The sequence below is a fragment of the Hoplias malabaricus genome, chromosome 1 (assembly GCF_029633855.1).
Source record: "Hoplias malabaricus isolate fHopMal1 chromosome 1, fHopMal1.hap1, whole genome shotgun sequence".
Classification (NCBI taxonomy): domain Eukaryota; kingdom Metazoa; phylum Chordata; class Actinopteri; order Characiformes; family Erythrinidae; genus Hoplias; species Hoplias malabaricus.
The window spans coordinates 28,430,881-28,443,507 of NC_089800.1; the positions used below are offsets into that span (position 1 = coordinate 28,430,881).

The 12,627-nt window shown below is 40.9% G+C and overlaps 1 protein-coding gene across 1 annotated transcript in view; it reads right to left on the bottom strand.

The window, feature by feature from the left end:
- Positions 1-12,627, bottom strand: part of nphs1 (NPHS1 adhesion molecule, nephrin) — a 140,362-nt gene that overhangs the window by 78,145 nt on the left and 49,590 nt on the right. Inside the window, exons 6-7 of the mRNA XM_066682248.1 lie at positions 8,003-8,197; positions 3,464-3,586 (exon numbers count right to left, since the gene is read on the bottom strand). Of these exons, the coding sequence (XP_066538345.1) occupies positions 3,464-3,586; positions 8,003-8,197 (318 nt within the window). The remainder of the gene's footprint in view (positions 1-3,463; positions 3,587-8,002; positions 8,198-12,627) is intronic.

Here is a 12,627-nt window from a genome sequence, read left to right on the forward strand (position 1 = left end):
CAAGAAACTTCCAGATGAAAGTACAAACAAAAATGTTGTTATTTGCACTTTATGCAGGAAGGAGTTTGCTTATCACATGAGCACTTCCACCGTTTGTTACCACCTCAACGCAAAACATGTTGGGGCTAGCGTGTAGAACAGTAATGTTAACAGTACAGTGATCCTTCGTTTTTCATGGGGGATGCGTTCCAAGACCACCCGCGAAAAACAAATTTCTGCGAAGTAGAGGAATGATATGTTTTTTTATGTATTTAACGAGTATTTGGACTTTTAAAACCCTCCCTGTTACTGTTAACAACCCTCCCTTTGCATTAAACAGTCATTCTATTCTATTCTTTTCATGTGATATCCTACCAGTTTCATTAATTGAGTAATTCCTAAGCTGTGATTTAGCGTAAGTAAATTTCCCTTGGATGTGGACATGAACAATACATGTACTGTACGTAAGAAATACTTGTAAATGATATATTTTGTCACCTACAGGCCTAGTCTAATACATGTAAATAATAAAAAAGCCCCACTGAAAAAACCCACGAAGTAGCAAATCTGCGAAAGATGAACCGCGAAGTAGCGAGGGATTACTGTAATGCAAACAGTGTCGCCAGTCAACACTCAACCAGATGTCGGGGTTCACATTCAGAAACTAAACATCAAAGTCCACGTCAGACAAATTGACCAATTCACTGGTAGCAGACTGGTGGGAAAATAAACAAGATCTTGAATTTAAGCTTATGTTCATTGATTCATTCATCAACCAAACTTAAATCAATATTTCTAATGATAAATATTTAAATGTGATTAAAATGTGATTAATTTCAATTAATTACAAAGCTTCTAATTAATTGGATTATTTTTTTTAATCAAGTCCCACCCTTAATATATATATATATATATATATATATATATATATATATTTCATCAATAGACCAAAAGCATCAGAACAGTGTAATTAAATAGCCTAGTTATCACACAGTGTGGGCAGGGGTGTGTGGCAACGTTCTGTTATTGTGGTGATAAACCATCTGACGCATTACAGCCATGACATGCAACAGCACAACTGACATGGCAACTCAGTATTAACGTGATCCTGGCCCTGCATCTTGCAGACAATAGCGGGAGTAGTGTGGTGCTATGTCTGTAAGTGACAAGCGTAGTGTGTTTTTGGCATTCAGCCGATTATGAAGCCTTGTTTTGGTGGCTGTCAAAACTGAAAACCAGCACACACAACCATGTGGTTAGAAAAGGAAGCAGCGTGTTTAGGGCGACACTGGAAGGTCCAGGGTTGTCTTCACTTGAGTCTGGGAAGACAGGACAGACAGATTTAAATTAAGTCTTCAATCCTCCTCCATTTTTGTCCCAGTGGTTTGTTCTCTTGCGCCATTGGGAGTGGTGATGATTTGAAGATGAATGTGTCATGTATCCTGACATGTGTTCATGTTGTCTAGCAGAAAAGTGGCACAGCAGACTGGTTTGTTAATAATCATATTGAATTAATTTGAGTCTTATGAAATACATGCTATTAAAAATAATATATGTTTGCTATTTCTCCATGTGGTAGTTGGTGATTGTTGAGACCCAGTATGAAATGATCCATGGTGGGTTAGCAGTCTTATACCTTGTGATTTAAATCACTAATAGATTTTCAATGGATGGTTTTTCAGGGTTAATGAAATGTGAATGTGTAAATAATATTTGTAAAGTTGAATGAATCTCATCAATGTAAATATTGCAAAGGAAGAGCTACAAAACTGGCAAAGAAACTTCACAAATGGTGGACATCAGTGCAGACCTGGTTCCATGAAGATTGTACTCAAACAACAAAAGTCTATTCTAACCAAACCAAAGAATACTAGGTTCTTCAGTGCAACCTGTGACTGAACTGGACTGAATGGCCATGTGGCACTAAAGAAGTTCCAGAAAGAGCACAGTACCTCAAATAAATGGTAATCTAGCAGTGGAGCTGAAAGGGTTCAACAGCAGTATTATATTGTCCTCAATTATATGCGGGGTAAAGGAACAGCAAACCAGAAGGGTCTGTGGACTTTTTCATTTTGAAATGTTTAAATGGGAATAATCCGTTAGCTGGTATCTGATTTGGAGAGAAAAATACAAGGAAACAAAAGCAGGATGATGTTGCATCTCTGTGTCTTGGGGCTGTGGTCAATGCGATACAAGACCCATTGACTACATTTCTCCACTTTCCTCAGTGTTCACAAGCTCAGGAGGACAGTTCAGAACTCAGTATTATTCATGTGTATCAAAATCTGCTGTAACCAGTGGACAAAATATGACTCTAAGTTTATGGCTCTGGCACTGACTTCAGCATCGGCAGCACTGGAATTGAACAGCCCCGCAACATCCCCCTGCTGATGACATGTCCATGGTTCCCATCCAAAATGATGGAAACACAGGTTCAGTGGATTACACCAAAAGGTCCAAGAATCTCGAATCAAACCCCATTCAGGACCCAAAGGTTGAGCCTATCCAATTGATTGTTTACACTTTCTTGCCAGTTGACTAGAGAGAGCAACAGGGACGCCAGAGGGATGAGAGTGCTGCCTGTTCCAAAATAAGGAAAAGTGCTGCAGAACACCAAACTTTAAAAGACGAACAGATGGTACGGGTTATGGTCATTCTTTCTGCAGCCTGTTCTGAAAATGCAGCATTAATTAAAATCAGTAATGTGAAGTGCCACTATGAGACCAAGCACAGCTCCTGAGATTTGGACCTTTAGCTGTGAGAACATTTTAGCAACAGGGCCTCACCCATGCTTAAGGCTCATCATCCACAAATCAGCTTTTCATTTTCCTTTGAAACACATGGGTCTATACAGAAGTATTTTCTTTCTTGGCAAATGCTCTAGGAAGCCTCCCTGGCACATTTTTAAGAGCAGAGTAAAAGAATCTACACATGATCCAACTATTCCTTCACAGACAGCTTTCAATACTTCAACCTAATGGTCATATACATGGCCATTTCTTGGCTTCAAATTGGACGTTACTGCAAAAGAGGAGTCCTGACAGCAGGCTAAATGGTGTGAGGCATTGTAAAAGTGCATACGCCTACAAATGTTGACAAACCCAGGCGCTAAAGTGAGCGCAAAGCCATTGGCTTCTTAATGGCAGTTAATTAGCGGCTCCTCATAGACCATTGCATGAACATAGCGGGGCTGTTTCTTGCTAAAACTCTAGCAGAACCAGTGAGGACTGTCATCTTTACCTCATAGACACCACATGCCTCATTAGTATCTCCAATGTAGCCCAGAAAAAAAAAATAGTGACAGGATCAAGTCTGCCACTGTGTGTCACCTTTCAGGCAAGTGTGGAGCCATTAGTGGTCTGGGCTGAGCTATCTGTCACTGCTAAAGTTGTCCCATGCTGCTTCTCCAGTATATCCGCCACCCCCCACCCCTTCCATCTCCCTCTCCCCGCATCTCTCTACTGCGAGCTGTGGTTCTGCTTACTCTGCACATTCAGCCACACAGTGCGGGAGACGATGGGACGGCTGGTTTTGGAGCGGCCCACTTGGCACTCGTAGGGGGAGTCGTCTTCCAGGTGAACGTCTTGGATCTGGAGATAGTACTGGCCTTTAAGAGAGAGAGAAGTGGACACATTAGCATGGCTATAATAGAGGGAACACTTCTGGTTCTTTTCAGCAGTGGCTTCTTCAATGTGCAATTTATAGAAAACAAATTTGGAAGGTCAAATGAATCACAAACAAGAATCATTTTCACTTACCATAACATTGTGTTACCTCTGTTAAAAGGAATGGTATATGTAAACTGGGATCACACAGGCTGTTATACACAACTTTGTCCTGTTTTTTTCTTGGCATGGTCTACTTTGCAGTGTAATGCAAGGTAATTCCATAGCAAAGGGTTCTACCGTCTGCCATTTCAGTCATTACAAGACTCTCCAAACAGCAGGTGATCTCCCCGTGTCGGCCTCCCACGATCCAAAAACACACATTGGTATGTGGAGTAGCAACATAGGTGTGAGTGAATGTGCCCTGTGAGTGTGTGTCGCCCAGCAAAGGACTGGTGGACCCTCCAGGGTGTGTCTTGTGCCCAGTGACTCCGGGTAGGCTCTGGACTCACCGTGAATCTGAATTGGATAAGTGCTTACAGACTATAAATGACTGAATGAATGAATTAATGTTAATTACATGTTACCATGTTAAACCAGGATTAATAGTTTATATCAGTTTGTTTATGCTTCAGCATATATGCTATCAATTCATTTAAGAATAACCAAGACTTGGGGGTGCAGGGCTGGGCAAACTACTGTGCCGAGAACTCAAGTTTCTTTCCCTGCTTATTGCTCACAAACAGCTCAACACAGTGTCACAATATTCACCCACGCTGAGCCAACAGTGCAGATTAAACAGGATCCAGGTTGATTTCCATTCTCCTGCTGGAAACGCCTCTGGGGACCTGCGGGAGAAACTACAGTACGTCCCCGCACACCAATCCAAGTTTTTTTTTATTTATTTTTTTTTTTTCTAGAACCGTACATTCAAGCCAACCTTGAATGAACCTAAAAGGAACAAAGAGCTTGGATTGAATGGAGACGTTTAGGTTAAAGCCTCCGTTGATTAATTCTGTTCCGTTTTCTAATTACAGGAACATTTCCATTAACATCCGCCAGGAAGACGGAGAGCTTCTTTGTTATTTGGCACATCTGAAATCTCTCCGCCAGCCCAAGTTGAATTCATTAAAATCAAATCATACATCCGAATTACAGCTGACAAATCGCATTACCACGTTTGCTTTACTGAAATTTGCACGAATGTTAGTCTAATATGACCAATTATTGCCTCTGAAGAAACGAGGAAAGCAGAATGGTTTATTCTATTTGATCTCGTCCCCAAGCACCATTCCTTTGTGTGCGAGATCCATTTATTATTTACCAGTTGAATACTGGGCCACCATGGGGTTAGTTTGTTCAGCTACCACTCTGTGACGATTAATGGCTGTTCCGCGAGGCCTATGCAAGCTGTTCTGGCTTTGAACTTTTTCTTTCTTTCTTTCCTTCCTTCCTTCATTCTTTCCTCTCCCTCTCTCACACTCCCTCTCCTTCTAAAGAAAACTAACAGGCAGAAAATAGTATCTTGGTATGACAACCACTGCAGCTAGAAAAAAAAGGAGGTGTCAACCAAGCTGGCAAGATAATTAACACCAACCAGTAGTAATTTTCAGATCCATGCTATCATAGAGGGAAAAGGAGCCACTTTAAAATTATTAATGATTTTCCACTCTCTTGAAATTGCACTTAGTAAATGCTGCGATGATGTTTGTGTCTGCGATGTTTGCGTGCGCTCGCGCGTATTTTGCGGGAGACCAATAATTACGCTTCTGACATCCAACATGAAACGCTGACAGGAACTCTTTCGCACACTCATTTACTCTCTAGGCTCTCTCTCTCTCTGTGTGTGTGTGTGTGTGTGTGTGTGTGTGTGTGTGTTTGTGTGCGCACGTGTGCGGTGTGTGTGTGCATCTGTCAAACAGGGTTGAAGACCCATATGTATAAAAACATTTAACGTCCTTCAACTGTGTGTAAAACTCATTACAAGATCATTTACCACATAACACGGTGAAACAGAACCTCATTTTTCGACAGCGGTGAAATGGTTCCAGTTCAGGTTCCATTAAATTTAAGAGACTATGTCATATATATATATATATATATATATATATATATATATATATATATATATATATATATATATATATATATATATATATATATTCATTCATTATCAGTAACGCTTATCCAATTCAGGGTCGTGGTGTGTTTAGAGCCTACCTGGAATCATTGGGCGCAAGGCGGGGAATACACCCTGGAGGGGGCGCCAGTCCTTCACAGGGCAACATAGACACACACACACATTCACTCACACACCTACAGACACTTTTGAGTCACCAATCCACCTACCAACGTGTGTTTTTGGACTGTGGGAGGAAACCGGAGCACCCGGAGGAAACCCACGCAGACACAGGGAGAACACACCAACTCCTCACAGACAGTCACCCGGAGTGGGAATCAAACCCACAACCTCCAGGTCCCTGGAGTTGTGTGACTGCGACACTACCTGCTGTGCCACCGTGCCGCCCTTTTTGGATTCACATACAACAAAATATGTGAAAACCATCATGCAATATTTCACCATCTTCCCTACCTATTTTAACCTCCTTCACTTTACTTAATGCACCTTTAGTACTGATATTCAAATGATGTCTGTTCCGATTGGCTGGGCTGGACAGTGCTTGCAAAGTACAGTCCAATCTCTTTGTCATAACTTCTATGTGAGTGGATAGGGATAAAGTAATGTGACTTCACAGATACAATAAAATCAAAACAGGTTGATGCTGCTTTTAGACGAAGCATTGGTAATATTTATGTGGTTTATGCTCCAAAACTGGCCACATACATTCTTACTCTGCCCCAAAATTCATATGAGTGTAGCTAGCTCCGGTTTCCTCCCACAGTCCAAAAACACACATTGGTAGGTGGAATGGTGACTCAAAAGTGTCCGTGAATGTGTGTGTGTCTGTGTTGCCCTGTGAAGGACTGGCGCCCTCTCTAGGGTGTATTCCTGCCTTGTGCCCAATGATTCCAGGTAGGCTCTGGACCCACCGCGACCCTGAACTGGATCAGCGGTTACAGATAATGAATGAATGAATGAATGAATGAATGAATGAGTGTAGCTAAATCATCAGATATGGGAACAGTGACGTCACAAAAACAGCCTGAAATGGGCTCTTTGTGCAGCTGGGTGTCCCTATATGAACTAAAAAATGATGTGGTACATTAAGGCACTCATTTCCATGCTACATCAAATTGTGTCATTGCAAGAAATACACAGAGAATGTTGGTTTTCATGTTCTACAGGCTCCATAAACTTAAATCAATTGTAATTGAACTGGTTTAGCGGTGTAGAGGTGCAAATGCCCAGTGCCAAGATTTGCAGAATGCTGTTGCTTTGGTTTGTAAAGAACAGGAGAGTCTGCCTGGGCCTTTATTCAGCTTTTGGGTTTTAATTGCAGACATCTTTTTATAGGTGCCAGCCCTCCCTGCCTGCTGCATGCACCAGCACTATTCAGTGGTGCGAGCCACCAAGCATCAAACTCAATTTCCCTCTTATTTACTCCTAATGGCCGATAAGGATAGGCATGATTCAGAGCTGTTTTTGTGTAGGCGCTCAGCTCAGGGAAAGAGGAGAAAAAAAAAACTGCTCATTTCTCAAACCAGTCCCTAGTGCTTAAATTAGAACCTCCTTTGTTAGCGTTTCGCTAAGCTGTTTCTTCCAGGAGAACAATGCTTCTGGGATTCCGTGGTTCCAGTGGCTGCATAAAAACTATAGATGACTCTTGTGCACGCTTAAATTAAAATAAAACTAAAATATTCATTATTGCCTATCACTTTCAGTAGGGATTAATGGCAACCTTGGCTAGGAGTGTTCCTAAGCAGCTTGAGTCATATTAGGATGGTACACGGTGAAGGTGCATAATGAGGGGATCCAACTGCACTGATTTTGTGATGTCAGAACTGATACTAATTCAATATATTAACGTTTCATTTTGGTATAGTCTTATTTCTTGGTGGAGATCAAGTTTTTTTTAGTATATTCAAATAGAAAATGAATGCATTGCTTGTGTTTGTCAGCAACAAAATCTGTGTATTCGTGTCATATACTGCATACATATTTTATAAATATACAATTGAAATAACAGGAAGTTGTCTATGCAATATCCAGTATTCTGCTGTAAGAATACACTGTAACGTCTTTTGTCATGAACACACTCCATTATCGCTCGTCATGTAGGTGGCTATGATCATAATAGAATTTGTAATAATGTAATGTTAGATAATCAGTTACTCCTGAAAAAAAAAAAAAAAAAAACTCTTCAGATCCATTGTCCTCTTCCAATTTTTGCAATACATTTTCACTTTAAAAAATAAGCGACTTTACATTTCTTCTGCCACAATTCTCTCCATCTCACCTCTCTCCTCGTTGCCGGTCATGCTGTAGCGCGGGTGACCGGGCAGTGACCTTTGAGGCCCAAGCAGTAGGCCGTCCTTCACCCACTGTACCGTCCCAGAGGCTCTGAGCACTTCACACTTCAGCAGTGCCATGGATCCCACCCGCACGGTCAGGTTCCGTGGCTCGGTTTTGAATGCCTGCTGACCAAACACACCTGCAACAGAGAGAGAGAGAGAGAGAGAGAGAGAGAGAGAGAGAGAGAGAGAGAGAGAGAGAGAGAGAGAGAGATTAAATATACTCTATGTCCTCCGTACATTTAACTTTCCACTTGTTTTATGGTCTTGACCAACCCGTTTTAGATTTTAAATGCATGCAACTACTCCATATTTTTTTATTTTTATTGCATCAAGAGTTTTTGACTTTGTCAGGAACATATATATATATATATATATATATATATATATATATATATATATATATTTACAAATTTTCTTTTTTACTAAATTACAACATGCTCTTATTATAAATATGGCTTTTTCTGTTGTTAGGTTCAATTTTGACCCAGGTATAATTTTAAGTAAGAAAACAAAAACAAGTGCCAAATCTTGAATCATAAACACACTATACACCAAGAGCCTACAGCTAGCTCCCCCTACAACCACTCGAGCTTCAGTTAGGGGCTTCTATCTCTATCTCCTGTTTTAGAAAACAAGGAAAGACAGACATGTCCTGACAGGTAAGCCCAAGTCAGTTTAGAGTTTGTGTTTTGTACATCTCCAGTTTACAGTATGCAGCAATGAAAAATTAAAACCCAATCCTTTTATGAATAAGGAAGTTTAACAAGGTAAACAAGAGGTAAGAAACAAATTGTTTGATAATTAGTTGTTTTTAGGCGATCTTATGGCTGATTTAAGACATGGGTCAAAACCGACCCATTAACATAAGAGATGGTAACAGAAACCTAACACAAGAGGAAGGTTAACATCACAGACTGTGGTCCACCTGTTTCTCTGCATACTTTCTTATCTCCATCTGTACATACACTAATGCACCCTCATCAGTTCTAGTGACTCTGGTTAATGTGTCTGGGGATTATCTTTAGGTTGAGAGTGGACCATGAAGGGCCGAGGATGACCAATGCAAACTGATTTAGACAAGGAACGGGTTAGTAATAAATTGAGCAGTGTGTATGTACTAGTAAGGACAAACAAAAGCATATTCCCTTTATATAATTTCTTTAAATTGATCCAGTCCACCCTGCTGAAGCATTTTACAAATCCAAATACACCTCTAGCTCCTCATTAAAGAATCACATTAAACATCTCAAGCCAAAACACTAAGCAGGAGATGTACAGAAGAGTTAAAACCACTTTGCAGCTTGAGGAGCCATGTTAGCATTGCCATTCCTCATCCAAGTGTATGTTTTATTGATGGCAGATTGGAAGCAATTCGGCCTGGCAAATGAGTCAATAAAGTAATTACAGTGAATTAAATCTCTCTTCAGTGGGGAGGAGAAGGAAAATGAGAGAGAGAGACAGAGAGAGAGAGAGAGAGAGAGAGAGAGAGAGAGAGAGAGAGAGAGAGAGAGAGAGAGAGAGAGAGAGAGAGAGGTGGGGAATAAAGTATGACGAGACCTGGCCCTTCCCTTGCTGTTTTTCCTTCTCAGTCAATGTGCCATCAGGCTAATATTCACCGAGAAGAGTGATGGCCAACTGCTGAAGACCCCTCATTTGTCATGGGTGGGCTGTGCCCTGCTGATTTGTCTGACACTTCTCGACTAAACACTGTGCGGTTCAAATGCGACACGCAGCCATCATAAACATGATTTAAAGGTACAGCCTGTAACACAGCAGCAAAGTGTCAGGGGATCCTGTAAATACTGCTTCAGACAAGGGCTTTGTAACATGGAGAAGAACTGCATCGCAATGGTGTGACAGCAGTAAACATCACAGATGTAGAAGTAATGTGTCTTTGCAGATGCTCACTGTCTAAAAGTCTAGTCTAGTCTTGGTCTAGAGGCTTTGATAAATATTTCATTAAGGCAAGCAAGCTAATGGCTAGGAATAATTAGCATTTTTCAATTATAATAAAGTCAAAGAAAGTGATATAGCATTTTTAACATTCTTAGAAAGCATAGTAGAGAGCTATATATATATATATATATATATATATATATATATATATATATCCATCCATTATCTGTAACCGCTTATCCAATTTAGGGTCGCGGGGGGTCCAGAGCCTACCTGGAATCATCGGGCGCAAGGCGGAAATACACCCTGGAGGGGGCGCCAGTCCTTCACAGGGCAACACAGATACACACACATTCCGTGTGTTTTTGGACTGTGGGAGGAAACCGGAGCAAACCCACGAGGACACAGGGAATACACACCAACTCCTCACAGACAGTCACCCGGAGCGGGAATCGAACCCACAACCTCCAATTTATATATATTAAATTTTAACACATGTAGCCTGTACTCAGTATGAATTTCAATAGGTAGGACCACATCATCAATGCCTCTATGTTGCCCCCATGGAGGTACATCTATTGATCTTGAGGTCAGTGAAGTGGCGTAGATAAGTCAAATGTACATTACTGAACCTAACAGGTATGAATATGAATGTGAATAATATGTTGTGTAATCTAGCTGAACTGTAGACTTTGAATTTCAGCCTGGGATTGATGGGCTGAGCTGCATTTGCTTCACCTCAATAGTAATAACCTTAAGTGTAAACTCTCCTTATAGAGCATTGTTCACCACCTTCAAAGGCCTTCAATTTTCTCCCATGGTTCAATACACCTACAGCTAAATGGCAACAAATTCAAGCAAGCAACAGACTTGTGTTTGATTCTCAGCTCAAGCAGGGACCCCATGTTATACTAGCAGGAGTCCTTGGGCAAAACTCCCAACACCACATCATTCACCTACAACTGTAACATGTTCCAAATTGTAAGATGCTCTGGATACGAGCATCTTCCAAACAATGCTAACACTATTATATTATATGTATGCGCATAGTACATACATATTAAACCCTATATTATATTCAACTGGAAAAGCTGAGAGTAAGCAGTGGGAAGTCAGTAAATGAAGCACTCTAATGTGCTTTCGACTGATGATCCAAATATTCTCAAACAGTGGCCTGCCAGAAGGCCCGTGCTAAGCATAAGGGGCTGAATATAGGCCTGTGTGAAAACAGAAAACGGCATATTGAAAGGGCTAAAGAATATCATTTATGGATCATATATTATCATTCAGCTTATGGTCTGCCAGCCAACTTTGACTTCAGTAGTAAAGTGTCAGGGAAGAGATTTTTAGAGCTCCTGACATCTCCGTGAACTCTGGACTACTCTAGATGGGTGAGAAATAGTGCTGGAGCAAGTGAATAGGCCATCAGTGTGTGTGGTGGTTTATGAAAATTTCATGGGAATTGCCCACCATATGTTAGCATAGCTGAAGATTATATATTGTCACCATCATCTTAAAACCTCTGGGTATTATCCACTCCATCTGAAAACACCAGCTGTGTGAATACAGGAATGATCCTAAATTATTTGAAATAAAATATCCACACATAAAAATACACCACTAAAACAACAGCTTCTAAAAATCATAACAATAACTGCATTAATCACATATTCACTGAATGAATGAATAATGAATAAAGAAAAGGCTTTTTTATTCTATCTTCTGAAACTTCTTCACCTGGTTCAGGGTCACAGCGGGTCCAGAGTCTACTCGAAATCACCCTCTCACACACTCACACTCACCAATGTACACCTTATACATTTTTTATACATTATAAAGCATCCCTGGAAGTCTCCTATCCAACAGCTTAACACCAGAACATGCTGATTATGACTGTATGCTTCATGGAAGACACAAAATCATCATTTTTGGCTACTACCTTTGGCGCTTGATTCCAGAAAAAGTCAACAGATCAGTAGAACCCCCTAGAAAGCTGTAGAAACCTGTTTTTTTTTTTTTGGTCCTGATAATTATTCAGCAGCTGCAGGAAGCTGCTATGTGTGTATTGTGTACTCCAGAGTTTGACTTTTCTCAGTCTCCTTTGATCTGATGTTCTTTTCAGCACAGCAGCACCCTGGAAGATTATGATTTAGTGTAAATATGATTGTAGTGTACACAGCAGGCCCCGTCATTTAGGGACACATTACAAAAAAGTAAAGTTAAAAACCGTCTCCTGAGAGCCCCTCGTATTAGAGAACTTCTTTCAAGCTTCTCGACCTCCTCTTTAAGCCAATAACAAACCAAGCTTTCACATCAAGGCTGCATCAGTCACCTCACGTCAAAACTTGAAGGGCACAATCGGACACAAGCGACAAGGCGGAAAACACATTAGCATAATGTTTACATAAATGAATACGTAAACACGGCCATGAGATAATCAGCGTGGCACATTTAAATGTGGCGGCCCACCGCAACCCCACCACTATTTCCCCCTCGACTGCCTGAGAGGAAGAGATAGGAGAGGAGAGACATGTCAAAACACTCGGCCCGGCTCCCGTTTGCGATCCTTACGCACTGCTTTGACGTCTTATTTGAACAAGATAATGGCATGGGATTAAGTCATGCAGAGGAATCTGACTTTCAATCTGCAAAGCTAGCACCACACAACTCT